At 47.6% G+C, this 27,772-nt stretch overlaps 3 protein-coding genes and 1 long non-coding RNA gene across 4 annotated transcripts in view; 1 reads left to right on the forward strand and 3 right to left on the reverse strand.

Moving 5' to 3' along the window:
- Positions 1-323: 323 nt before the first annotated feature.
- Positions 324-9,968, reverse strand: LOC8023526 (m7GpppN-mRNA hydrolase). Its single transcript, XM_002401751.5, has 3 exons — positions 9,896-9,968; positions 4,897-5,298; positions 324-2,189 (listed from the first exon to the last, which is right to left on the reverse strand). The coding sequence occupies exons 2-3, from the start codon at positions 5,287-5,289 to the stop codon at positions 1,554-1,556; spliced, it is 1,029 nt and encodes a 342-aa protein (XP_002401795.2). The 5' UTR covers positions 5,290-5,298; positions 9,896-9,968; the 3' UTR covers positions 324-1,553.
- On the forward strand, positions 5,759-27,393 carry LOC8023533 (notchless protein homolog 1). Its single transcript, XM_029995202.3, has 12 exons — positions 5,759-6,129; positions 6,258-6,403; positions 9,878-10,101; positions 11,558-11,637; positions 11,945-12,021; positions 12,110-12,207; positions 14,598-14,790; positions 18,634-18,766; positions 20,656-20,902; positions 21,800-21,959; positions 23,410-23,480; positions 27,297-27,393. The coding sequence occupies exons 1-12, from the start codon at positions 6,114-6,116 to the stop codon at positions 27,307-27,309; spliced, it is 1,458 nt and encodes a 485-aa protein (XP_029851062.2). The 5' UTR covers positions 5,759-6,113; the 3' UTR covers positions 27,310-27,393.
- LOC121836035 lies at positions 11,655-13,591 on the reverse strand. Its single transcript, XR_006077757.1, has 3 exons — positions 13,518-13,591; positions 12,278-12,365; positions 11,655-12,199 (listed from the first exon to the last, which is right to left on the reverse strand). It is a non-coding gene; the product is annotated as an uncharacterized LOC121836035 (long non-coding RNA).
- LOC120844923 (citron Rho-interacting kinase-like) overlaps positions 27,337-27,772 on the reverse strand; it is a 48,753-nt gene continuing 48,317 nt past the window's right edge. Inside the window, exon 18 of the mRNA XM_040216942.2 lies at positions 27,337-27,538. Coding sequence (XP_040072876.2) covers positions 27,445-27,538 — 94 coding nt within the window. The 3' untranslated portion in view covers positions 27,337-27,444. The remainder of the gene's footprint in view (positions 27,539-27,772) is intronic.

Below are 27,772 nucleotides of genomic sequence, written 5' to 3' on the forward strand. Positions count from 1 at the left end.
TGGCGAGGCAAAACTTAGAATATTCCCCGACCTGCAGCCGCGAGCGGCGGCGGCCATGAGAAACACGCGGTGTGACGTCAGTGGGGAATCTTGTAGAAAGATAGCAAGTTATGCGAATACCTGCTCGATAAAAGGTAACTTTTCTATAAATCTTGTCATTCCAACATATATATAAATGCGTCAAAAACCTGGTATCATCGCCAAAACTTTTATTATACGGAGTTTTAGTGGCGCCATCTATCCTAGGTCCACAAAACTATCAGCTCCACCTGCTACCGTGAAAAGCCACCAGAAGTCAGAGGGGGAGAGAGCCTAACCTCCTCGAGAGAGCCGGACGGGTATGGCCGGACCCAGATAAGACTTTCCTCCTTTAACCACATCGTTCGCGCCGCGCCCGCCAGCACGTCGTCGCGAGCGGAGGAGTTCTCGCTGCTTACTGATAGCACTAAAGAGAGAACTTTTCCGGAACCCCGCGCCTACCCCCTCAATGTCACTGCATAAGTGACCCGGAAGACGACGTACGAGTTGAGAGGCGGCAAAAACCTGGATCTTTTTCATTTTTTAAAATAAAAACTAGGGTATCAAGGCAAAATCTGTTTTTTGTAGTTCACTTCGGAAGTGTCGGGCATCAACTTCCACAATAATTTAAGCAAAGCCATGAAATTGTTGCACAGCTCCTTTAAAGACCCGCCCAGGCATCAACTTCCACAATAATTTAAGCAAGGCCCTGAAATTGTTGCACAGCTCCCTTTAAAGACCCGCCCCTAAATATTTTTCAACCAGGATGAAAATCCTCCTCACCACCTCATTTTCTCCTCTCCCACCGCTACCTTGAGTGCAAAGAGACACCTTTTGTTGCTGCATATCAAGGCTGGATAGGCCGGGAGCTTATCCCGGCACATTTGGCCCCAAGATGCAGCAAGCAAAAGAGTCCCTCCCTCCTTCATCGAGTCAAGAGTGGGGAAAATGGGAAGAGTGGCGAGGAGGATGCTCGCACCGGTTGAAAAATATTTTGCAGGTCTGTCTTTAACAGGCACCCATCCTCCAAATTTGGGGTGAGCTCTTTTTCAGTATTTTACAGTAATTTGGTAATGAGCAGTGACAATGCCTTACGTGAAAGCATCATTCAATTCAGTCAAAGCAACAGTGTTGTCCACTTCCACAAAACCTCCTCGTCGAAAACGTGGGAATGTAAATGAGCCAGACCAAAACATTGCAGTCATGCGCCACTCTTCGACGCAGCCACATTCACCGAGCTCAGCCACTGTTGGATTCAGATATCAACAGTGAAGTTAAAATCAAACCAACTCAACCGTGACCTTCCAAGTTAAAAAATGAAGGACCGCCGATGGTAATCCAACAAAAATATGTATACAAAGCGCAACACTGACACGATGTGCAAACGAAACACGTGGGGAAGACAGCCTCCAACGAGCAACAAACGCAACAGGAATGAAAGAGGCAGTTTCTCTTGTCTCCCAAGGGCCGGTCACACGTTCGTCTTCCATTGCATGACCGGGAGGAGCCAAGCACCGCGACCGTCGATTGCGCGCTCAACACTGCGGCACTTTGGGGCACAGACAGGCCATGAGCGCCTTCTTGTCGAGCGTAAAGTTTGTCCACGACGGGGCGCTGAACGCAGGCACCACGTTTCCGGGCAGGCCCTCAGGTCTCGGCAAATCCGCTGCCGCTGGTGCCTGCTGCGCGTCGCCGTCCCCTTTGAGCCGGAGCGCGTCCAGGAGCTCACTCCGGTACAAGCTGGCAAAGTACTCCTGCTGCTTCTGCTTCAGCTTCTCCGCGTCGGTGATGCAGTGCGGCACACCGGCCGTCTGCCGCTGTGACCGGCGCTGGCGGCTGTTGAAGATCCACTTGCGCAGCGGCTTGACGAAGGGCATGACCATGAAGAAAGCGTTGGCGTTGAGGCCCAGCGTGGCCCGGGGCGCCTGGTCCCGCTTGTGGGACGGCAGGTCAGCGATGGAGAACCAGTCCACGCTCTTGATCTCCTTGCGGGTACGGGGGCTGAAGGCCGTGTCCCGGGGCACGCCCACCACCAGGTACAGCCGCACTTGGGTGTCAAACACCTGCCGCTCTATGTACTCCACCGGGTTCAGGAACGGTGAGATGTCGAAGCCGGTCTCCTCGAGCACTTCCCGCACCGCGCAGGCCTGGGGCTCCTCGCCTTCGTTCACCTGCAGGAAGCGCCCAATGAAGGCACGAAACCGTCCACCGGCGTTCTCGGTCAGCCTGGCGAGCTAAATTCCTAGCAACGCTAATTTAGGTGCAGAGAGTGCAGATAGAAGGACGAGCGCAATACAGGTCAGGCAGAGATTCCTTCATTATGTTTTTCCCCTCCAATCCCACAACCAAGGGTTACAAGTCCCATACGGAACATCCGCAACAGTACAGGTTCTCGAATTCACTGTTTACAATGCATGTGCTTGGCTCACTTGTCTGCGAGAAAAAGAATTGCCATGGGCATAGCAAAGTATGATGAGTAACTCTGAGCATGTTGTTTACGGTGCCAGCTCTCCCTTATACAGACAACCAGACTTGTACGTAATCCGTTACAAGTAACGAAATTACTTGTAATCCGTTACATTTATCGGTAATTTAGTAACGGAATAATTACATATTTTCTAGAGTAATTTTAAAGTAATTCCCTTACATATTTTGCGTAACGGATTCCTCGTAATCCGTTACATTTTTTTTAAGACCAGCCCCCCCCCCCCCCCCCCTCTTCTAAAGAAAAAGTCGTTTTCATTTTGGTAAAGTTGTGCGCAGTGACACTGTCACGCGAATTGACCAGAGCAAAGAAAGGCTTGGCACACTTCAGTTCCGCAAAGCGTTTTATTTATTTTATTTTTTTTGCAACACCAAGCTTTTGAATCTACTTTTTTTTAATAGACCCTAACAACAATGTCAAAAGATCCAAATAATAATTTCTACAAAAAAAAGGGAGGGGGGGGCAAGTTATATTCGCCTTTTTTAGTGTCTGTTTTTTCTTTGCGATCGAAGGCAGGGAGAGGAGGACACCAAGTGATTGTGTGCCTCTTTGAGAAGCTCGAGGCCGTAAGTGCACAAACAAGAATTAACAATGTCCTTCTCGGTTATAGTGACTAGGACCATTTTCATAATGTCACAAGAGAAGACAACGCGCCGTCTACTCTAAAATCCACTAAAAGAGATGTGATAATATGTGGAGGTGTTATTGCCACAAGCATCCTCGCTCGTCGATGCACACTTATCATCTCTAGAAAACAGGATGCATTTTTTTCCTGCTTCTTTCACCTTATTTGACCCTGTGTTAAAAAATATTTACTTTTTTTGTAGTCCAACTTTTAGGATTGGCCCACTTTATTTGTGAATTGCAGCCAGGTTACCAGCATCTCAGTTACCCTTTTTGTGAGTCAGCTTTTTGCGAGCCCTTCGAAAATGGTAATAGTCTTCCTTTTTTTTTTTTCTTCCTGTTTTTACCCCAGCAGGACGCATCTTATCTCAAGCAGGTAGTTTTACAAATAAAACATAATGGTGGCTAACGTAGATTGGATATGCTGGACTTGAGGAGAGAGTGAAACTCACGAGCAAGGCCATTGTGCGGCTTACTTAGTTCTCTACGTCTATCTGGAGAACACCGGAGTAAACTGCAGTCGGTCCGTGCTCCGTGCGTTTTTGAACGGCACCAAGAAAGGTACACATGGCAAACGTGCGTTCACATTTCCTTGTTTTAACCAACGTTCTAATTAATTGTTGTTATTAGTGTCCTGTTTTGTTTTTATTAATTACTTATATTTAAATCTTGGGAACTTTTTTTTCTGATTCACCAACATCTCAACCGAGGCTCGACCTGTTCAGAACCAAAGAAAGAAGAATATCGAGCCAAACTTTATTTATTATAACTATCACCTTACAGTTACCAACTGTACTAAAACTCTCGAATATCAGGCAACGGCTGCAACGACGAAGGTTAGCTCTATCTTCGAGGTAAATAGCACTTACATTGCTTCGATGAAAAAGCCCAATGCAGAGCATGAAACATTCGTGACGCACAATATGGCACTCCCACCCAGTGCCTCAGTTCAAATGGCGTTCAGCGTAGCAATCGACATATTGAGTAAGGAATAACACAAAATGTCTGACGAGACATTCGAGAGTCAGGTATTGCTCAAAATACTCAAGGTCATTAAATGGAACAGGTGGCAACAATAAGAACTTGAATAACCTTCTTCCCTTTGTTTCTTAATTGAGGAAAATATTGTTGAAAGTAACGCCACGAAAGTAACGGATTACTTTTGGGGGTAACGGTCACTTACTTTTATGGGAGGGTAATTGTAATTGTAATAAATTACAATTAAGCCTCGAGTAATTGTAAATGTAATTCCTTACTATTTTTCAGTAACGTGTACAAGTCTGCAGACAACAGCCTCGATGATGTGGAGTGCACAGTGCCGAAGCACAGTGGAAGCTTACCGCGTGCACACACTCGGCAGCTAAGAACTTGTCTATGGCCGCCACTGAATATCATACATATCTCGTGTCTCTGAAGTTGGTGGCACTGTCTGTAAAGCCGAGTATATGCAGATGAATTGCCCTTCGAGAATGGAGCTCCTGTGCATGAAGCAGTGCAGCAGTTGTGGGTGAGTGCGCTTCATAGGAAGGGCAGGCAAGGAGGGGAGGGGGGGGGGGGGTGATCGCGTGAGCAGCTGCGGGGTTAAGCTTCGTCACACACGCCAGCACAGGACCGTACTTAACCTTGTCACCTCCCCTCCTTCACCTGCGCTTCTATAAAGAACAACGCTCAGAAAAATTAAATCAGAGGGCGCAGATTTTGAACGCGGCCCCTCATTTCGGCACTCGCGAACGTCACATCGAACATGAGCAAGGAGGGTCGAGAGATACCTTGCCCTTGGGGAAACCCCAGCTGGCCCGGGCCCAGTACGCCTGCACAAGCAAGACGTACTCGAGCGTCTCATCGAGGACGATGGCCCCGTACGTGGGCACGGCCATCTTGTACTCCTTCCAGCGCTCGATGATCGAGTCTGTGTTGGGCAGGTGGTCCCGGAGCGAAGGTACGTGCTGGAAGACCATCTGCGTGAACTCCCGCATGGTGCACGGCCGCAGCGCCGGATCCTCGGGGCAGTGGAAGTCCAAGTAGAACCAGAAGGCCAGCTCGATCTGGAAGCACAGTCGGATCGGGTCCCGCCGCTCTTCCTCGGGGATGTTGATGATGAAGCGGGACGCAAGGTCGTCGAGGATGCCCTCGGGGATGCACTGGGCTTGCCGAGGATTCATCGCGAGCCACTGAACGTGCAACGAGCGGAGCGATCAAAAGTCACAAGCACCGTCACCGCGGTTACATCGCTCACAAGGGATGGAATGCTTGAGGACGCCTTCTTGACGTTCTGACACGAGCAGAACGGAGAAAAAAGAAACACTTGCCAAAATTTCTTTACCTGAACTGCAACCAAACACGGTATACGAAGACGCTACTTCAGGGAGCTACGACCCTCGACTCCATTTGTTTTGGTTGCTTCGGACGCGTTTTTTGGGGGTTTCTCGGTATCACCAGTATCACTGCGCTGCCAGAATGGAAAAGTGGAATCGGTGTAATAAAGCTTCACTTTATAAGATTGTTAAAACACATTAAAAAAACTTTGAGAGTATTTAGGCTTTTTATATATATTAAAAGGTTTGTTTAAGGATGATAAAAAAAAATTAGTTGTGGTTTAGGACTATTTTGGAAAGCGGAAGCCGCAAGGTTGCGCTGGTTGCGCCACGGTTTTTGGTAAACAAGCGCAACGCGCATGCGCTGATTCTACGCGCTACGCCAGCTACGCTGCTCTGTGCTGCTTGTCGATTGATTGCGCCAAGCACGTGTTCGTCGTGTGTGTTGAGTGTGGTCGTGTGGTTGTGGGTTTTGCGGATTTGGCAATTACGTTTTCTTGTGTTTCTCACTCTATTTTAAAGTGATCGTGGCTTTAATTTAGCTCTTTGTCATCGGTAAAAGTGTGGTACGGATGATGGATATACCACATGTGCATCAAGCTCGTTAATTTCTCGCCGCGACAACTTTGTGATTCGCCTTTCTAGCGGAATATATCGCACCACGCTTTGAAATGAAGAGAAAAATGGGTAAGACGTTTCAACCACACATTTCATATCTCGGAAGCTAGTGTCTAAACCTTACCAAAGTAGCGTTTTTCTTTTTTGTTCGCGCGATAAATTTTGACACCTCGCTTCATCCTCTCCGCATCTGGCAGAAAAACAGCCGGCGCCGCTGACGATCGAGCGCGTCTTGGCCCAGTTCACGTCCGAGTCCGGCGAGTCGGCCGGCGCCCCTTTCGACCTGCCCATCGACGTGACGGTGGACAAGCTGCAGCTCCTGTGCAACGCTTTTTTGGAAACAGTGCGTTACGTGTGCTGATTCCTCTTAACCATCACAGTAGCAGCAGATCCGACGCTGTACAATAGCCGAAAAAACGATGCATGCACATAGAAAGCTCAAAATTTCACCGAATCTGGTTTCAACAGGTCAGTTTTACGTCAAATTTCAGAACGCAAAACTCTTCCTGTGAAAAAAAAAAAAAAGAAATGGGAGCGCTCAAAGCAAGCTGCCTTTAGGTCTACCCACTATCCTTCAATCAGAGCTCGGCGTTCTAACCTCACAACCCCCTGCAAAAGAAGCAGACGAACTTGCGCTCTGCATTAACTTGTTGCGCCATCTTGCGATAGGTGTAGCTAGCAGACAACAGAGCGTCGTCTGATTGATACACTCAACGTTACTAAATTACCTCAGTTGTGGAACTCGCGCAAAAAGGGGTGCCCCCCTCCCCGTCATTCACTTCAGTTCACCTCCCAAGTATGTGCTTCAAAATGTATGTATGTATTCCATAGAATACACCGCAGTTACATACAATAGCAGCCGTCCGGTGTGTCGAACGACGGGTGGCAAGCCGTGGTAAGAGAGAGGGGGTATTGTTTTTGCAAATGGTGTCTATGAGCAGTTCCGTAGCTGAGCTAATCTACTAAATACAAATACTTGAAAGGATAAAACATCAGGGACGGAAACACAACTGCTTTGAAAGAAGTCCTGTTTCCATCCCCATCCTCAATGTTTTATCTTTTTAAGTATTTGTATCTGTTCAACACGCTCGTTTTCAATTATTAATCTAATAACCTTGGCTGTGCCCATCGGAAGATGACATCACAAGAATGTAGTCGCTTCCAGTCTCCCTTCGCTAACTCGGTCGTCTGCAAATGCGCTTGGCGTTGATTTCGGCGAGTTTCTTGCTCTCATTTTTTACAGAAAAAAAACTATGCCCTGAAATTTGACATGGTAATCTGACCTGCTCAATGCACATTTGGTGAAAGTTCGAGCTTTCTGTGTGCATGCACAGATTTTTCTGGTTCATTTTACAGCGTCAGATCTGCTTGAGTATTTGCCTGACCGACAGTTAGAGGGCGCTAACGCGCTCGCCGCCATTAGGTTGCTTCAATTTGGTTGGTTTTGATTTTAACATGCGTGGGGCTGTGTTGCTGTCCTACAACATTTTACGCTTAATTTTGTGATACAAATACATGTTCCTTGTAGCCCGCAACCAATGAACCACTGGTACTGAGCCACTTTGAGAAACACAAAGTGCTGTGGAGCTTCAATTGCGGGCATTTTTACCATCACCTTTGACGCATCTGATTAAGTTCGTCATTAATTTCGGCTAGGTTTGGCGACAAAACGACACAACCGATGCACAGGGAGGATGAGTATTGTCAACGGTCGCACCCGATGCATTGTTTGCAGAAACATAAACTAATGAAGGGGCTAATGCATTATTGCATAGTCAAGAAACAGGTCCAGAACCTGACTAACAATATGCTGAATCGCAAAGAATAGAAGAACTCGCACATTTACTGCTAAGAACGTCAAACACACGTATCGGTGTGATATGAGCAAAAAAGTCTCCAGGTGTTGACGTACCATGATGCCTAGCATCAGATAAAATGCACGTTAAATGTTTGTTGCCGACCTTCTCCACGAGTTCCCCCATACAATGGAACCGTTTTCTATCTGTTTTTAATACAAGGGACGATTGCTTTGAGGAAACCCAGATCGTGGCTCCTTACGCTATTTTTTTGTCATCTTTTTTGCGTCTTATTGCAAATGTTTCGCTGCTATTGTAAACCCGAGTTGTCGTAAGTAATTGGCCTTCGAAGCCTATCTTAGAGTCATCGATATACTAATGTACGTCAGTGCTAATGTTAATACCGAAGCACTATAAGCATCATGCTTATGGTGCTGCAGAAGTTGGGCACAAGTCTCGGACGACACTTTCCGGATCAAGGAAAGAAAATGTGGTGAAGTGCGATGAAAAACATGAATACAACGAACGCATCTGCCAAGGCGCAGAGGGTAGAGCAGCGCAATGAGTTGAAGCTACCTTACGGCGGCCGCATCACGTGATTCCAAGATGGCAGTGCCACTTTGAGGGTCGGTGAAAGGGTCTATACAGCATGTACACTAACGCCTTGAGCCCACTTTAGGCGGTTCGCAAAAATTAATTTCTCATTTATCGTGTTGCAATTTACTACAGGGGCGTGGCTATGTGGTGGAAGCTTAGAATGAAAATATCAACGGATGAACTTACGTTGTTCAATAAAAAAAAAGGAAAACCCGTTTAGGGCAATCTGCCGCGGTATTCGCAGATGTCGTCCTGACCGGGCCCATCTAGTTGCATCTGCCGCCGACAGATGTCGTAAGCGTCAAGCGCGCTGGCACCGAGCTTAGCAGACAATCTTCGGAAACTTTTCACTATGCTGGCTCCATCTCTTTCATGTTTAACTCTCATAGTGCGATAATTTATTCAGTAAAAAAAATGAACTTAATAAGAAATAGGATTTAAGTCCCTCTAGGCTCCCGATATTTGGTACGGAGATGATTGGTCGAGGCACTGCACTACTTTCATGTCCCACGTTGCACCATCCTTCAGCAGCACATACAACTAGGCAAGCACGGTTATGACGTTGTCTGCGAGGGCTGCAGCAGGTAGCCGGAAACAGGTTTTTCTTTTTTTGAGACAAGGTAAGCTCATCCGTTGACATTTTCACTCTATGCTTCCACCACCTTGCTGCACTTCTGTAGCAAATATCGGTGCGATACATAGAGAAACCAATTTTTGTGGGCGGTCTAAGGTGGGTTTGAAAGTGTTAGTGTACATGCTGTATATGCTGAGCTAAAAATCTCGCCACGAGCTCGCTTCTCGGTACTTTGGCAGCAGTTTTGCAAATTGAGTTGATCGCTTTCCCTAGTACTCTCGCAACATTCCCCGCAGGTGCATGCGACCAAGTGGCATCATCCAATAGGCGGTATTCACTGGGCACCATATTTAAGGGTGTTGTTTAGAGTGCATGCTCAGAACAAGCTCACATTATTAGGCTGCTAAGATTGGCCATCTTGATGATGTGGAATGCACGTTGCAAAAGAACTGTGGAAGATCGCCATCGGGGCGTGCTCGGCACTCGCGCATACAGCTATGGCCGGCAATGAATACTCCCCATAACATGCCATTCCTTGTTTGCTTACAACTCCAGAACTATTGTTAGTTTTGTGGCCTTGTTTTTGTGGTGTGCTAATTGACCCCTGAAGATATTAGTTGCAAATTAATGTTAGGGAATGGTATGACAATGATTACAGGCTTACTTTAACACATCTGATAAACCCTAATGAAGAAGCGAAGTCTCTTAGCGAGACATCGGCTGCCACTGTGGGATCTCTCGGAGATTCCTTTAGAATTTCTTGCTACAGGATTCACCACCCTCATGTTTCGTTTAGACATCAGACTGTTTGAAGATCTATGATATCCAGCTATGATCCTCGACCATGCAGCAGGAGAAGGTGCCCTACCTGTTCTTTGTGGACGGGGAGGAGATCAAGGAGTCGCTGGTGAAGACGCTGACCGGGCGCACGCAGCCCCTCGAGCCCGAGCGGGTGCTGGAGATTGTGTACGCACCCCAGGCGCTCTTCAGGGTCCAGGCCGTCACCCGCTGCACCGCCTCCATCCCGGGACACCAGGAGGCAGTGCTCGTCGCCGCCTTCAGTCCGGACGGGAGGTAATCGCTTCCAGGATAAATGAACATGACTGACCTCCCGAGATTCGGGAGGCAGCTTCTGCCACCTAGCCAATGTTTCTAAAATTGGCAGTTATCCTATACCTAATATACATTGAGGTTAGGCCTTTTACTGGTGATGCTTGGGCCGTGGAAATGATAAGACCCACGGTTCTCCGATATCACAACAATAGTCGGCGACAAGGTGAGAACTGCAGGGGGAGTGTGCACCTCAAGTGCATGCGCTTAGTCAAAGCGCAGCAGAAGGCACTGGGCGCACGCTGGAGGATGGATGTTCCAAAGAAACGCCAGCGACTATAGTGGATCTATTCAGCACGTCCAGCACGTGCTGGCGGCAGCACCTTGGAACGAGTGCCGTGCTGCCCGCGAAACGCCAAATGTACCGGCAGCCGCCATTTTGTCTCATTTTCTTGTCGAGCTTGGGCGGTCCAGTGGCCAAACATGTTAGTGCACTGCAGCTCAGGGCTTGTGGAGCGGAAGCTCGCACTGCAGAACCCGGAGGGTTTGATCCTTACCCCCGCTCGTTTGGATCTACCAGATTCATACCGTCGTGGCGTATCACTAGCTCGTGATTCACAGTGCAGAGCCCGAGGTAGCAGTCCTACTGCACTGGCTCTCGTATACAGCAAAGACTTTGACCGGATTCCCACTGTCTAAACTTCCACGTAACAAATTACTTGTTCAGATTTGCGTGTATGCCACTAATGACGGTGTAATGTTCTGGTAGCTTCTAGGTGCTACCAGTCGAGGTCCCACATCTCTTGGGTGACCCTTGCAGATATTTCTGTAATTCCTGCAGCATTAGGCACTGTTTTTCCTCTCACGTGCAGCGAGCTAGGGAAGGAGTGGCCAAACTTGACATTCTACGTCTTTCTCTCGCTGCTGCGGGAGAGATGCTGCTTTCTGGTGGGCTAGCACAGTTGTGTCCACCCTACTTTGGTCGGGGTGCTTGCAAGGTGTGTGAAAATGAATGAATGTTGCAAAGCAGCAAATGAGCTCTAAAGGCAGGTTGACCTCTTCAAGCGTTTAAACTGGCGGTTCTTAACCATCAATGCTTTGGAGACTCCTTATGGATTAGCAGAAGTGATGGGGAACCCCATCTACTTGGGGTGGGGGGGGGGGGGGGGGGGAGGGAGGGGAGGGGAGGGGAGCGTATATTGAACAATCACAATGATTGCAGAAGGGTAAACTAAATGCGTGCCACCCAACCTTAAAGCTCTGAAGTGAAGCCAGCATTCATAAAAAGAAACATTTTATTTCTCGGCTTGACTAACGGCCCAGGGCTTTGGTGTAGAAGGCCTTCAAAGAACCCCATTTGAGAACCATTCAAATTAATGGATCAAAATTAAACTTAGTAATTTTTCAAAGTGTTATAGTGTATTCCTCACGTTGTTGCACAATTGATTTGGTGCAAGAGAAGCAAATGTTCTCGTTTCAGGCACCTTGCGAGCGGTTCGGGCGACACCACGGTTCGGTTCTGGGACATTCACACTCAGACGCCACACCACACCTGCAAGGGTATGTGTTCTCTCGACTCTGCCTGGTGCCTGACATAAGAAAAACACTTTTTGAGTGGGACAGTTCCTCTCTTCAACGAAATCGGTTTTTAATGTCAGAGTGTATTTACCATTCCTCTCTTTCTTCCTCTCGCATTAGATTAATTGACCTGCAGCTGTAAAAATAGCAAAGAAGGTGGATAAGTCGATGTCTAACATTTACGGCACAACTCAAAAGTGCTACTTCACAAAATGCTGTAGAGCTTTTTGCCTGAAATTTTTTTTTCTGATCAGTGTGTGTTTATTGCATCTTCCTTTTTTCTTCTCAGGTCACCAGAACTGGGTCCTGTGTGTAACCTGGGCCCCAGATGGCAAAAAGATAGCCTCGGGCTGCAAAAACGGCCAGGTGAGTTCCAACGTGCAAACTCGTGAGGCACGTGCAACTCATGCAACCAACGGGTCCGTGAAATCACTCGCTCCTCTCGTCGTTGCAGATATTCTTGTGGGACCCCGAGACGGGGAAGCAGCTGGGACGGACGCTCTGCGGGCACAAGGCCTGGATCACGTGTCTCTGCTGGGAGCCCCTGCATCGGTGGGTGTCGCAACAGCGTTTGTCAGAATCGGGTGGATGCACGCGTCGCTGCGTGGCCTCGCTTACTTACCTCCGCCACGCACGCTCGTGCGCTGCCCGAGCCCTGGAGCTATGCTGTCGGGACTTCCCTTCGAGTGTGCCTCTTCAGCTGCCTTATCCTGCACGAGTGTGGAAAAAAAAGAGAGTTTTAAGGGGTGCAGAGGTCAGTCAGTGCCCGCCTAGGTGCCTGCTACGTGTCTGTAGCATTTAGTCGACAGATGACCGATAACTAACCCTAAAAGTTGTCGGCTGCTTCGCAGTTAACAGTTAGTGCAGTCGCAGTGTTAGACTGCATTGTGGCGCTCAAGTAACTGCTCGTAAGTTCTGTAACTTACGAGCGAATGGCCAGGAATGCTTTAAACATTGCAGCTTGCTTTCTCAACAAAGTAGAAAATTGGCACAAATTTCAATACCCTTGCTGTAGTACTTATAAATTTAGTCCACAAACCCAAGTCCTACCTTAAAGCTGTGTGTTCCTGGCTGAAATGGTGCTAATGAAAAACTGCGTCAGTATCTTGCATTACACCAGAAACCTAAGTCCCACTTTAAAACTACTTATTTGTGTCCGTAGTCCTGTGTCTGTGTCTCCTTCTGTGTCTGTTATCCTGTCGCGCTTTTTAATCATTACTTATTTCCAGCTGAAATGGTGCTAATGAAAAATATGTGTCAGTACCTTGTCTTTCGCCCTTCATAACATTTGCTGTCTTCCTGTCTAATAATATTGTGACACCTTTTAATTAACTGCAAAAGAAAGCGAAGTTCAAATTTCCTCTTTTTCATAGATTTAAAACTAACTGCCGAATTCACAAACCTCACTCCAACTGAGGCGCCCATCCACTTCCTTAAGGAAGGCGCGAGGGCCGGCCCTGATCAATCACGACGATGGATGAGCAGCCTAGGTCGCCTATCCGTCGTTGCGATTGGCCAGCGCCGGCGCTCACGCCTTCCTTGAGGATATGGAGGGGCGCCTCAATTGGTGTGACGTTTGTGAATTTGGGGGTAAGCCTTCGGATGAGATCAGACTCTGCCACCACAAACTTTTATATAAAAAAAATTGCGAGCAAACAGACAGTGGGCTGCGATTGACGGCGGCAGCTGTTCGTCAATAAAGGATGGGCTTTAGAATATTTGCTTTCATCAGAGTAGTTATGGGAGATATGTGCTTTTGCAGAATGCTTTTAGAAGTGCCTCTTCCTCGCGAACAGGGGGGTCTCTATACCTTTGGCACTTACGCCTTTCGTGCGTGATAGTCGAGGTCTTGCATTACTTACTGCTCTCGTGCCGCTGTGGCCCTCCATCTACTCTGCTTAGCGCAGTGTGCTTGCCATTTCTGCTTTTTGGACGGAGAGCAACATGTAGACGCACTGGCGAACCTTCGGGGTTCTGGCAGGCTTTCCGGCGGGCGAGGGAGAAAGTGAGCAACAGCCGACAGTGCGTCTAGCCATGGATGACGTGGTTGTACGAGGAGTGACGGCGATAGGGAGAGAGCAACAGTGCAGCGACGCTGTCACTCTCCCCCCGCGTTCGTGTGAAATTTTTGCCTACAAATGCCGCCGGATTTCGCCGTTAAGGGTTACTAGCAGCTACCACCGTAAAATGAATCCGGCAGATAATCTCTTATCGCTACAATGTGGTTCGCGCAAATATCTTCGGAGCTTTCGAATATTGAAACAAATAATGCCATATCTACTTCGAAGTTCGAATCGAATAGGGCTATACGGCAACTTGGAATATTTTCCGCTGCGGAACATACCTTAATTCGGAATAAAAATTAAACAAGCAAAAACAGTATGCATACTTGACACGAGTTCACCAACCGAGGCTGGAAGATGAGTAGCGATACAAATAGGTGCTACGAGTGTACTTTCTCAAATCTATTGAGGATGGCGTTTCTGATAGCTAATACCAAAGTGTCTGTGAAAATTGGCTTTAGCATTTTTTTTCCTAAAGTCGTGTCCCTCGTAGCTCCACTTCTTGTTCATTATTTCTGATCTTGACCTTGATTCGCTATTATGGACGATTTTTCTTAGTACGGGAGTGTCCATATTAATGAGGCACGATTGTATTGAAATAAGAGTAATTGTGCAGGTGAATGACTGTGGTAGAGAACCCTTCAGACCTTGTCGTGTTTGTCCCCTTTTGTTGTTCCCTAGTTTAAAGGCTACTCTATCATTACTGTATGAATGGCCACAAACTATTCACTTCAAAATGATAAGATTCAATTCAAAATTATTCGTACAAAGGAGCTATGCGCTTGGAACCGAAAAATCCCTATTGGCACACCCCTAGTTCCAACGCCTAGACAGGAGGCCCGCGAGAGGAGAGTTCAATGTGGCGTCTTGGTGCCGCAGGAACGGGGAGTGCCGCTGGCTGGCGAGCAGTGGCAAGGACGGCACAGTGCGCGTCTGGGACGTGGTGCTGGGCCAGACGCGGCTGACCCTGTCCGGCCACACGCGGGCCGTCACCTGCGTCCGCTGGGGGGGCTCTGGCCTGCTCTACACGGCCTCCCAGGACTGCACCATCAAGGTGTGGAGGGCCGACACGGTGAGAGCACGCGTCTGGACTCTAAAGCGGGGTGGCCAGAGTCGTAATAAGGAACCATTTTAAATGAAGAGCCGCAATAATAATAGAACGTGGCACTGTTTTAATTTTTTTTTTTTTGTTCTGCTCTGTGGGGGATTATGGCGAATTCCAGTTACACAGCAGTCGCTCAGTACGTTTCCCTGCTGCGAGTCTCCATTTGTAAAACAAGCACCTTGTCCGATCTGCGTACGCATTAAAATAAAAAAATATATTCTTGAAAGGTTCTTTGGTGCCTCAAGAACACTTTCCGCTCATGAAGAACAGTTTTGCTTCGACCCTATCGCCCCCCTGGCACGCTAGAAAGATAACTATACTTCGTTTCAGCTTCGGGCCGAGCGCGGCCGATGTTATGAGCCAAAGGGCCAATCAAACAGCGAAAGAGGCACAACGTCATGGCGTGCTCTCCGCAGTTGCCGCAGTTGATAGGACCAGCCGGTATTCGCCGTCTCTCTGTGCGCGCTCCTCCGCCGGCTAGTCCTATCAAGCGCAGAGAGCACGCCAAGACGCTGCGCTTTTTACGCTGTTTGATTGGCCCTTTGGCTCATAACATCGGCCGCGCTCGGACCGAAGCTGAAACGAAGTATAGGTGATAACTCTTTCGCGTCAGAAAAAAAAAGCTTAAAAGAACCCCTTACAGGTTTTTCCCCAAGAACCCTTTTAGGGGGCACTTAAAATAACTTTTTAGGGTGAAAAATCTGGACAAGCCAATGAACCTTTACGAGTTCTTTTTTGAGCAGAATTTTATTAGAGTGAACGATGGCACAAAGCTGACCAAATGCAAGCTGCGTTTATTGTTATGTCCTTTTTTTTTTTTTTTTTTATCTTGCGTTTGCGGGTAGGTTTTCTAGGGAGCTGCACTCGAGTCCCTTAAAAGTTGCATGAGGCTCGAGAGCCGTGAAAATGGTAGACCTTTCGGCTGCCTCGTAATGGCAGCGCATACGGACTTCGATGGTCCCGGTGGGTGCGGATCAATGGCGAGCTTTTAGCAAATCCGAAGAAGCATAAAATATTGCTTGCAAGGTTGGCACCTCGTATATTTTAGCTTCATTTTGCTACGAGATATCCATATTGTTCGTACTGTAAAGAAAAACTGAAGTTGATAAGCAGTTGAACGACTTTAACGTGCGATGGCAAAGCAGTTGCGCCTAACCTTTCGTCTGCTTTGTTTTTCCGGTCTCTCGTAGCTCTGTTTCTCATGTGTTCTCTCAATACCCCCAATGTCGGCGCTTACAATTTGCCGCACTCCACTCCAGTCTTTGCCCCTTCCCCCCGAGCCGGTGAGCATGTGTCATTGCATGCCGTGAGATGTTAGTCAGTGGTGTGTAACAAAATGACCGGCTGGCACTTGTGCAGTGTTTTAATGGACATTGAATAAGATTTGTGCATTCTGCCTTGTCTTACGTGTCACAGCACAGACACTAGAATCCTGTAGTCATTACTGCAGTGTTTTGTCCAGTTGCTTATATCAGGGCTTCCACCCCTGCGCCATTTTGCGCCAGAGAGGTTTTCCTGCACCATCCTGATAAAAATACGCAAAAACACCCGAAATTGCACCAAACTTCTCCAAAATCGGGTGATGGGAATTGGGCGGCATCATGCGCCACCTATCCTAGTCAAGGCAAATTTCACTGCAACAAACCGGAAGACACCTAGCGGCTGTGCCGCCAATTTTTCTTTAAAGTGATGGGCGAGACATTTTTTGCTTTGTTTGTTGACATGTGGATTAGTTTCTCCGTCACTCTCCCCGACGAGCGCCACTGTCGTAGATGCTTCTTCCTGTTTTCAGTTAAAGGGCTCATTGCGTCGTAGCGGCCGCCTTAGTACGCCTGTGTGTACGGACGATTTTCGTGAGGACAGGATGGTGCGGACCGACGCTATGAAGAAGCTTAGAATCGTCAAAGGCAATGCTGGGGTGTGCCCAGGGACTGATCAAGACTGGGTTGGCTCGCATAAACCTGGAGGAAATTGAATCTGGGCAGGTGCTGTTGGCCAAAGCAAACGCAAGTCTTGCTGAAAATATGACCGAGCTTGCAGGTTTGAATGAAAAGCTACAAAATCTTAAAAAAGAGCAGGCTTTGATAAGCTCATGGTATTTCAATTAAACCAGGTGATAGATGAGCAGTTTGATAAGCTCTTTGTGTTTGAAATAAACAAGGTGTAATAAGTTAGATGAGCCGGTTTGTCATCCATTTTATTGTGAAGGCAGTGCCTGCTAGTTCCTCGCAAACTTTTCGTGAAAGGTGTTGATTTTCTAATTTTCAATGTCTTTCTTCGACCAATATATCATACTTGTGTGAAAAACTTAGCAGCATCGAAAATTGTCAATCTACACATACCGTATTTACTCGAGTAATAGCCACACTATTTATGAACAAGGCTTTTGCATCTACTTTCCCGCAAACCACACATATACAGTCGATCATCGCGTTGAGCATAAATAACATAGCGAATAACTAGATTGAGAACACGATTCTCCATACGAATGCAATCTTGCTGTCAATCGCGGTGATTGGCGAACCGCATGCTCCGCGGAAAAGCGAACCCTCGGGTCTTCTTCATAAACAGTGCGGCTAATACTCGAGTAAATGCGGTGGGTACTAGACTTGGTACACAAGTGGTCAAAAGTGTTCCGAAAAATTACATTTAGGTTCTCCAGAGTGCTACAAAATTCACATTTAGGGGCTCCAAAATGATTATTTTGGTGCTCCAAATTGCTCCAAATCTAATATCTGGGTGCTCCAAAATGTGCTCCAAATCTGGTCTCGGCAATAGCACCACTGTTATATGTGCTTAGTGTAATATGATCTGCATCTCCGACGTGCTTGTCTCGTCATTTATAATCATTAGGTTGGTGTCGATCACCAAATTTTACTACCCACGTCGGTTCTCCGTGTATGCGTGTTCCACGGTCTACCACAGTAGCGTTTTGTATTTCAACCTTAATTCCAGCCGTGACAATAAATTTAACAATGAGTAATTGCTTGCGCTGTCTACTACGCGAGAGGTACCGTGAATGACAGCCAAGAAGCTTTTCCCCCCTCCCAGCACGGCAAAGGTAAGCAGTGCAAAAGCTGTTCAAAATAATTTACAGACTAGGGATTGCTTTTTTTATAGTTGCGCAGCACATGGTTCAGATATGCTAAACTAGCGCTTTAACCGTGAATGGGCTTTAGTTATACACGTTTTCACCTCCGGAACGGTAGTAAAAAAAGAGTCCGGCTCCTCGCCGAGCATTACTAATTTCTCCCTTTACGTAGGTATATCTGGGTGCATTTTAGATTAGATACATGTTATTTTGTCAATTTTTGCACGTTTCAAACACCAAAAAGCATTGTTTCTTCCTCTGACAACCAAGGTGTGTAAGAACTTGTTCCCGTGGCTCATGAGCTGTGTGCAAAATTTGCTTTTTTTCTTGAGGTGAAAAGAGAGTATAGGGGGGGAAACAAGCGAGCGTGTGCTACCCTCGAGTCTGGGAGCACCTGGGTTCCTATACTAGTTGTCACCTGAAGAGTTCTGCACATACCTTGCACAAATTCCTTCTTGCAACACTTGGTTGGCAGAGAAAAAGCAGTGCTTGTCTTCACATTTGAAACATGTTTGTTTCAATTGAGTAACAAATAAGTTTAAGTAATCTGAAGTGTGCATATAAAGTGTCACCATACAAAGAGGAAATTGCTAATGCTCCACGAGAAACCAACTTTTTTCTGCTACGGTAGTTGAGGTGCAAACAAGCATAATGACCCGGTGCGGGAAGTCACAATTTGGGTGAGAATGTCGATTCTGGCTGGATCTTCCCGTGCCCAGGGCATCCTGTGCAGGACTCTCCAGTGCCACGGACACTGGGTGAATGTCCTGGCACTCAACACGGACTACGCAATGCGGACCGGAGCCTTTGACCCCAGGAAGGGCCGTGCGGACGGCACGGACTGCGGCGCAGGTGTGTGAAGGCAATCTCGTTTTTTCCCAACAAAATTTACTCCCGATAGGAAAGCCCACACTGAGCGCGTTCAATAGCGGCTCCGGGAGTCAAGGAGCTAACGCTCCTTCCACTAGATGGCGAAAAGTGACTTCCGGCACACATTACTCTGGAGCAAAGGAGTCGCACTCTCCTACACAGAGTCCCGAGACGGTGCGCGAGGAGTGAAAAGGGCGCAATATGACATATTTTCGGATCGTTGACGAAGTTCCGGTGCTGAAAGAGAAAAAAAGTGAAAGCCGTTTACAACTCCCTGTAACGCCGAATTGGAGCGCAGCTCTTGAGGAGGAGGGGTGAAGGGTACTGAGGGGAGGGTAGTCCCCTCCTCCTTCTCCTCCTCCTTCCCTCATTCTTTAATATGCTCCGGGGGGTCACGTGACCTCGGGAAGGGGGAGTCACGCGACTTCGGGGAGGGGGGGTCACGCGACCTCGGGGGGTCACGTGACCTGGGGTGGCCTTGGGGGTCACGTGACCTCGGGGAGTCACGTGACTTGGATAATCACGTGACCCCTCCAGGTCACGTGACCTTGGGGTGACCTTGGGAGTGGTCACGTGACTTTGAGGTAACCTTGGGAGGGGTCATGTGACCTCGGGGAGTCACGCGGCCTGGAGGGGTCACGTGACCTTGAGGTGACCTTCGGGGTCCCGTGACCTTGAGATGACCTTGGTTACGCCGACGCCGCTCAAGCCGGAAACGGGCCCCTAAGAGCTGCGCTCTAAAAACAAACAAAATATTGAGAGAAGTTGCGTCGGCTTCGGCGTGAGTCGGGTTTGCTCGCTTTCGTTAATGAAAAAGCTCTAAGTAAGACGAACAACGGTTAGGCTCTTTTCGGAAAATGCACCTAAACATTCATTTGATGCCGTGTTTTGATCGCCGTTCCACGGCAGCTCTGTTATTATCGACGACAGTCCTGTCCGTGCTGAGCAGAGCAAGGCTGGGTTTGAACGTGACTGGTGCGTGGTTCGACACTCACGTGGAACATGATCCCAATTAATGTTTTGTGTGCGTAGCTAAATTGGGGTGTATGCGAGTATGAGATGTTGGCTGACGCTCCCTTCGGCCGACAAAACCTTGACCACCGAGCGGAGCCGACTTCCCATCTGTATACGAATACATTTTATAGGAAGTTCCTAGAAAAGTGCAGAAAAAACATGGCCATATAAAAGTATTGCAATTGGCGGCATAGATTAACCAAGCTCCATATTTTGTGTGTGTTGAGAATTTTTTTTTTTTTTTTTCGGTTTTTATATTGGTATATTGCCTTTTCACCGACCTGCAAAGGGCTTAGTCTCTTTGGATCGCTTCTAACACCAGTTCTGATGTCTACAGTCACTCGTTTTTTTCACTAATGACCTTGTTGAGACTTCTTCAATACCGACATCAAATAAAAGCGATTGTGCTCAGCGTCGTCTGCTTCCAGTTTATTCGGAGACCGTCTGCCACAGGGAGGAAGCGGAAACTGCGTAAAAGCAGCTGAAGAGACGCGCTTCTTTTGCCGTTGAGTGTGGACTCCGAGAACTCCTACTGGAGCTGCTCCGTTGGGAGCCGAGAGAGCAGCTACTGAACGTTCCCACTGCGTTTTGGAGTTTCTGTAGGGATCACTGGAGAAGTCCAGATTTTGGTTTTGAAAATTTCCGAACAGCAGCGCGATGCTGCGACATTTACATTGGATTGGTATGACACCGAGAACGATGGTCTTTGGTAGTCTTTTTTATGCCGGGAGTCATCCAGAAACGAAGAGACACGCATCGGTCGTGGTCGCGCCATAGTTTTGTCTCGTCTCGCCGGCGCAGTATCTTTGCGTCGGCTCGCGTGGCAGGTGCCAGTGACTCTCCCCTTTGCCTCGCAGAGGAGCTGCAGTGGCAGGCGCAGGAGCGCTACGAGGCGGCCCGTGGCGGCGAGCCCGAGCGGCTGGCCTCGGGCTCGGACGACTTCACCCTGGCCCTGTGGCTGCCCGAGACGGACAAGAAGCCCCTGGAGCGCATGACGGGCCACCAGCAGCTGGTGAACGACGTGCGCTTCTCGCCCGACATGCGCCTGCTGGCCAGCGCCTCCTTCGACAAGTCTGTCAAGCTGTGGGATGGACGCACCGGCAAGTGGGTGGCCGCCTCCTCCTGTCCGCTTGCCGTCCGTGTGGGAGACGCCCCTAAGAGGCACGGGACTGCCTCCGCGACTCCCGCTGTCGGTTTGAAATGCGCGAGTTTTAAACGACGAGCCAAACATTGGCCCATACGCAATGTTCGCTGCTTCGGGCACGAACGACACGGCCACTCTTTTTACGGGTACAGGAAAGCTGAATCTAAGACAAATATTAGGTTTCTGAAACAAGAAAGGAGTCTTCCGTTTTATGTATTGCTGCTGGAGCTGCTGTATTCGCCAACTTCCTTGCAGTGCAGGTGTAGTTTCTGCCGCATAGTGTGGATGCACCTCGAGAAAGCTGCGCAATTCGGAAGGGAATGCTGTGGACGTGCGAGCATTTGGCAGTTCTTTTTTGCCACGTATGCGAGTGCACCACGTGAAAGCCATCCAGTTGAAAACCTTTGCCCGGGAAAGTTTGCGCTATGTTACAGCCGGCAAGATGCAAGAGGCCTCTTTTTGTGCACATTGTTTTATTCACGTTAGTTTTCGTGCGAGTGATGTTTTTTTTCCGGTTATGCCATAGTTTTGATGCCTGCAATTCACCAGGCTTTCGGGCATGCAATGTGTTGTTCCTTTTGATTTTTAGCAATGCATTCTCCGACCCTTGCTCCTAGACCTGCCTGGTACGATGTTGTGGCAGACATCATTAGCTACGTTTGATTTACCTGCACCCGCTGCACTCAATGCACACCGCCGTATTTGATTTACGAGTGCAGCCTATCTGAAGATGCAACCGGAAGTACATTGCCCCACACTTTTGTGCATTGGTGCGAACAGGTGCAGGTAAATCGAATGAGCCTCTTGAGAGTGCTTCTCGAGGTGTGGAAGGAGACACGGTGGGGGGCCTTGCCCAGGTTCCTGGCAGCCCTGCGGGGCCACGTCAAGGCAGTGTACCAGGTGGCCTGGTCTGCCGACAGCCGACTGCTCGTGAGCGGCAGCTCGGACTCCACCCTCAAGCTGTGGGACGTGTCCACGCGCAAGATTGCGGGAGACCTGCCGGGTCACGCCGACGAGGTGGGTGCTCGTGGCGCCCCGAGCGCCGTCCGGGAGGTTCTGTGCAAACCGCAAATGAAGGGCAACCCAATGTGCCTCTGCCCGTCAAGCCCGCTGGCATTGTGCCGTCAGATCGGTTTTCAATGCTTTTTGTATTCCATACAGTGCAATCCACTTATAACGATATACTGCTTATAACAATCAGTTTATAGAGTTTGTAGACTAGAAACAATCAATCAGTTTCTAGTCCAGATACAACGATAATCGATTATAAGGATTGCATTTTCGGGTTTTCTCATTATATCATTATAAGTAGATTGCACTGTACTACCGACGGCAAAAAAAAAAAAAAAAAAAAAAATTGAAAAAGACGAAGTACACGCGGATATAGATGCCGACAATGTTGGTCGTGCGGGACGGTATCCTCCAAAAATGGCGACGGCGAGAAGCGAGGCCAGGGGAGGGCGTACTCATGCGTGCGAGCTTGCTGAAAAAAGGTTTGTTGTGGTTTGACCCCATCTGTGCTCGCATTTCGTCCGTAAGGCACAAGCTACACATACACCGTGTGACACTTTTTGCGGAAACGCGACACTGGTGCGTTTTCGCATATTACTTCGAAAAGGCATTGGCGAGCACCGCAATTTGCCGCTTAGGTTAGCACCGCAAAGGAGCACTTTCTGCCATACTATTTGTTTTTATGGCCGTTGGCGCGACACTGCGCCAACAGTGTTGCACAGTGTACCACAACATGCCCAACGCACGATGAGACCCGTGGGGTATTTCGTTGTGCGTGTTTTGTGCTTAGCCATGTTCTTACCCGGAGTTGCAGTGGCAACCATGTAAGCAGTATTTTTTATTCCCAGAGCAACGAAGGTCAAAGATTGGATTACCTTTGCATCAACTGACTCACTAATGGACACTTTCGTTTTTAGATGCGATAGAATTTCAGGGGCCACAAAAGCGGTGAGCACCTGTCTGTTGCAGCTCGACAGGTAAATTTAGCGTGGAAATTGAATTGGTGAGTTGAATTGGTATACATCGATTCAGGATTGGTGGGAAAGGTTTACCCGCTAAATATAGCGGGAAAATCTTAATTGATTTACAATTATACGTTTCTGCATCAAATTTAGTGGGAAGACCCGTATTTGTATACAATTATACGCTAATTCAATTTAGGGATGTTTGGCACAAAAACAGCTTCATACCGAGGCTGACCAAGAGTGCCAGCTCGACAGACGTTCAGAGCTGAGAGAGATCCCAAATGCGATCCCATTACATCTCCTTCAGCGTTAGACCAAAAGATCATTGGCAAGTCTCGGTGCGGAAGGCTCAGCTCTAGTTTTCCAGAGGAGCCCTCGGCCAATCATTTTGTAACACTGATGGGAATGAAACTTCATCTTGCGCCGTCATTCTCGTACATCATTGAAGGACGCGTTCTTGGCTGTACAGTTTTGGCGACGCATCCCCGCAGGTGTACACGGTCGACTGGAGCCCCGACGGGTCACAGGTGGTCAGTGGAGGGAAAGACAAGGTCCTTCGCCTGTGAGTGTTCTACAAGGTGGAGGGTATTGTGGAGGCACAGTACCCTTTCTGCATGGGCCACTGTTATATGAGCTGCAGCTTCATTATTGACGATGGCCTACAAATGCCACACATGGTGGATGCCTCCATCTGCAGTGTAGAAAGGGCTCGATGCCGATTAATTTTTTTTACGGTAAAAGCTGTTACAAGATCTTCCCACCACTGAAAATGACGTCCGTTGTAGCCGTAAAAGGGCGTCCATCGTCGATTAAACAAAAATGTTATTGTTACACATTCATGTATTCACCAGGCTAGCGGTTGTATTGCCAGCACCGCCACTGGCAAAGTTTGTAATCTAATGTCCAAACTTCCACACAACAAACTTTACTCACTTATCAAAATTCAAATTGCAACCATTACTAAACCACTAACATCAACCCCTGAAACTACAGCGAATGGGAGGCGTTCACAGACTGTGTAACTTTGACCTTTTCTAAATTGGGTAGCGTCTTGTGCCGCCACGTGTGATTCGGAGGAGGCTTTCTAAGCGGCTGCACTGCTCTCATGGGAGCGGGCCCTTGGCAGAATCGGCCATGCACTCGGCAGCTGCAGCGTGCGGTACAGCAAGGCGTTCGTTAGAAAGGAGTTTGACTGTACTGCATTTGTGGAACACAAGTCCCGTGTAGTGCCCGCTAGATAGTCGCACCTATAGTCGGTTACAGGTTAAGAAGGTAGCGGCAAATGCCCCTCAAAGGGAACCGGATATCCCTCCGCACCTCTGCATCCAATAGCGTCCCACCGTTTTCGTGACGTCGAGGGCAACGCGCGAGGAGGGTCTTGCCTTTCTGTACATATTTGCTTTATCTTTCGACTTTGACTTAGCATTGTGGAAGCCACGAGAGGGAGATTAGAGTTCCACCCACCGACGGAAACAAGTACGACCTTCGGGGATTAGCTTCCCCCCCGATGGATACAAAGGCTGCTTTCAGGGGCTCGGTTCCCTCTCCGATGAATACAAAGGTCGCTTTCTTAAAAAGTGGGATCGGAGACAAGTGGGAATCCATTGAAGCGGAACAAGGAGCGTTTCCAGTGAACTCTTCTTTCGACTGCGGAGGGATTTGAAACGGGCGCTTCACACTTGTGGGAGGAGCTTCTCCTACCTTCTTGACTTGTAACCGACTATAGTTGCTGTGAAGTCGTGATAGAAAATTCTTTGTGATTCTTAATGAAGTTCTAATTTAATTAGAGTTAATTTATAATTCATTATTTCTTTATCATATAAATTATTACCATCTAGTCTGGGGCAATACCAATATAAAAAAGTGAAAGCCATTTACAACTCCCTGTAACACCGAATTAGAGCGCAGCCCTTGAGGAGGAGGAGGGAAGGGTACTGGGGGGGGGGGGGGTCACGTGACGATGCCGATGATGTCATCAGTGATGATGACGATGCGGACTCCGATGACGTCATCAGCGATGATGACGATGACGATGCGGATGTCAGTGACGTCACTGATGACGTCATCCGTGATGATGACGATGACGATACGGATGCCGGTGACGTCATCAGTGATGATGACGATGCGGATGCCGGTGAGGTCATCAGTGCCGTCACTGATGACGTCATCAGTGATGATGACGATACGGATACCGGTGAGGTCATCAGTGACGTCACTGATGACGTCATCAGTGATGATGACGATGCGGATGCTGGTGACGTCATCAGTGATGATGGAGTCATCGGGAGGTCACGTGACCTCGGTGGGGGGTCACGTGACCCTGGGTGGTAGGGTCACGTGACCTCGGGGGGGGGGGGGGGGGGGTCACGTGACCTTGAGATGACCTTGGGGGGCCACGTGACCTTGGGGTGACCTTGGTTACTCCGATGCCACTCAAGCCGGGAACGGGCCCCTAAGAGCTGCGCTCTAAAAAAATCTTGTCTTACAAAAAATATTTTAAGAACCATTTGTAATGTATCATACGTCCATCCTAGCAAACCTCTTTTTGAGGGCTTGAGTATGATGCCTGTGAATTGTGTGTATAAATATTGACTGTGCCTGACCTATAAATCATACGTCCAAAAAAATGTTCATTGTTTTCTTCAACTTTCGTCCCTAACACCGAGAGTGACAACTTACCCCACCTGAAACAGAGTATTGGAAGCTTGAAAATGACAAAACAACGTACAGTGAGCAAATGTTGTCAAGCACACTCCCTTAATTACTTAATAACTATCTTGAAACCCAAGACGTCTATCTTCCTACTTCATGAGTACAAGATCACCGAGCATTCTTTTTCTTAAATATTACTTTACAGTAAATGCATAATAAGAACCCTTGAAACCTTGTTTGTAATAAACATGTTACCTTTTTCGTTTGCACTGAACTATACTTTGCCTCCAGGCACTTTGGCTGTGTGCATTGTTTTTTTCTTTTTTATTTAATTGATATTGCGGCTCTCAGTTGAAAGCCTTAGCAGCAATGAAAGTTTTCATAATAATATATACTTAATGAATACACGTTCAGAATGTGACCGAACAAATAACTGGTGAGTGATGAAAGAATGGCAATTTTATTTGATGGTAAATTCCAATCTTGAATTGCCCGGGGGGACAATGAATTTTTGAAAACGTTATGTTTAAATTTGTATTGCTGAATTGATCCAGTGTGGTTGATTCTTGCCGGTCCGGTCGATGGAAAAGTGATATGTTGTTCAATATGAGCATTAAACTTGCCGTGCATAAAGAAATACGGAAGTTTTAATCTATTAATTTTTGTCTTAGTTTACAACGCTTTCATGTTTGTGTCTGTAAGCAAGTGCGCCCCAAAAGTCTGGTTTCTAAATGCGTTGAATGTGAACCTAATAGCTTGTTTTTAGACGCCTCCATGTCTGCTTATTCTGTGTGGAGAAACCAGAGTTAGCGTACTCCAGCATTGGTCTAATTAGTGTTTTATATGCTATAGTCTTTGCCTCAGTATATCTGCGGATTTAAGGGTACGCCCAAGCGTAAAAAGTTGACATCTGGCCTTGTTCACAGTTTAATCCACATGTTGATTCAGAGTCAATTTTTCATTAAATGCAATGGAACTGTTTAATGTTAGCTTTTTTTATGCAGCATTTTCATGCATTTTTATGGGTTCATTTTCCCGTGCCACTGCTGCCAAATGTAGGTAAGGGGTTCTAAGGGGCCGTCGAGCTGCATCATGCAGCTTTTTTCATCAGTCTCCCTCCGCCATTCACTCTTGACGGAAAATAAACATTAATATCTTCGGCTAGGTAGTGCAAGTTGCCGCCCAATTAAAAGGGCCATATACATCCGTCCAATACCACCCATTGCAGGGAGAGGAGCGAGTTGTAAGCTCATGACAATTCATGCCCAACGACTTCGTTGCGACGTGTATTCTGGATTAACACGGTACTATCCATATTTTAAAAGGGGGGTGGAAGTAACAATGTTTTTCCGGTTTGCTAAGTCTTTGTAGCAATTGACTATTCTTATGAATTGAAAAAGCTTTTACAGGGTAGAAATTTGTGAGTCAAAAATCTTCCAAGAATGGCGTCAGTTATGAAAGAGGGAAAGGGAACATTGCCCCTGTCGCAATGATGAGACAAGAGTAAGAGCCAATTTAAGCCAATTCCCCAAACGTTGCTCTCATGCCTATGGGAGCTTCTAGAGAAGGGGCTTGTTGATGTAGTGCAGATTCCTCTCTAGGCACAAAAAGTACCCTTTGGGACTTTATTTTATATGCTGGGCTAAGAAAAACATGGTTCATGTATAGTTTGTGATCACCCCTTGGTTTTTACAACTACAAGAACGGTTTCAACTTTCCCTTTCAGATGGAGAAAGTGATGCCACTTAAGAATAAGAACCTGGGAGCAAGTTTTTTCACATTTAATAAGAATGATACAATAAAACTTTAAAATAAGTACAAAACATGGCAGGTGTCCTTTCATAAATATTGGGGGGGCAGGTTGGGAGGGGCCCTCAGTCGTCCAGCATCTCGACAACAGACGAGGTGAAGGAGAACTCCAGCTCCTCGTTGCATTCCTCGGCCCCATTCTCCAGACTGGCTTTGGTGCTGCAAGCCAGAAACGGCCTCGTCATGGTTGCCAACAACTCACCTCAATCCATTTCCCAAAATAACAGTTTGGAGAACCTTCTGACTTGTACAAAAATTCTATGCAGTTTGACCAGGGGCACTGACACATCAAAATCATACTTTTTTTTTATTATCCGAAACGATTGAAAACGATGCCGGGACATAACCCTCAAAATTCGAAACTTGGGAATTCAGTATTTGTGAATTAAAAAA

Source organism: Ixodes scapularis, unplaced genomic scaffold, assembly GCF_016920785.2.
Source record: "Ixodes scapularis isolate PalLabHiFi unplaced genomic scaffold, ASM1692078v2 PGA_scaffold1__304_contigs__length_218370807, whole genome shotgun sequence".
In the NCBI taxonomy this organism is placed as follows: Eukaryota; Metazoa; Arthropoda; class Arachnida; order Ixodida; family Ixodidae; genus Ixodes; species Ixodes scapularis.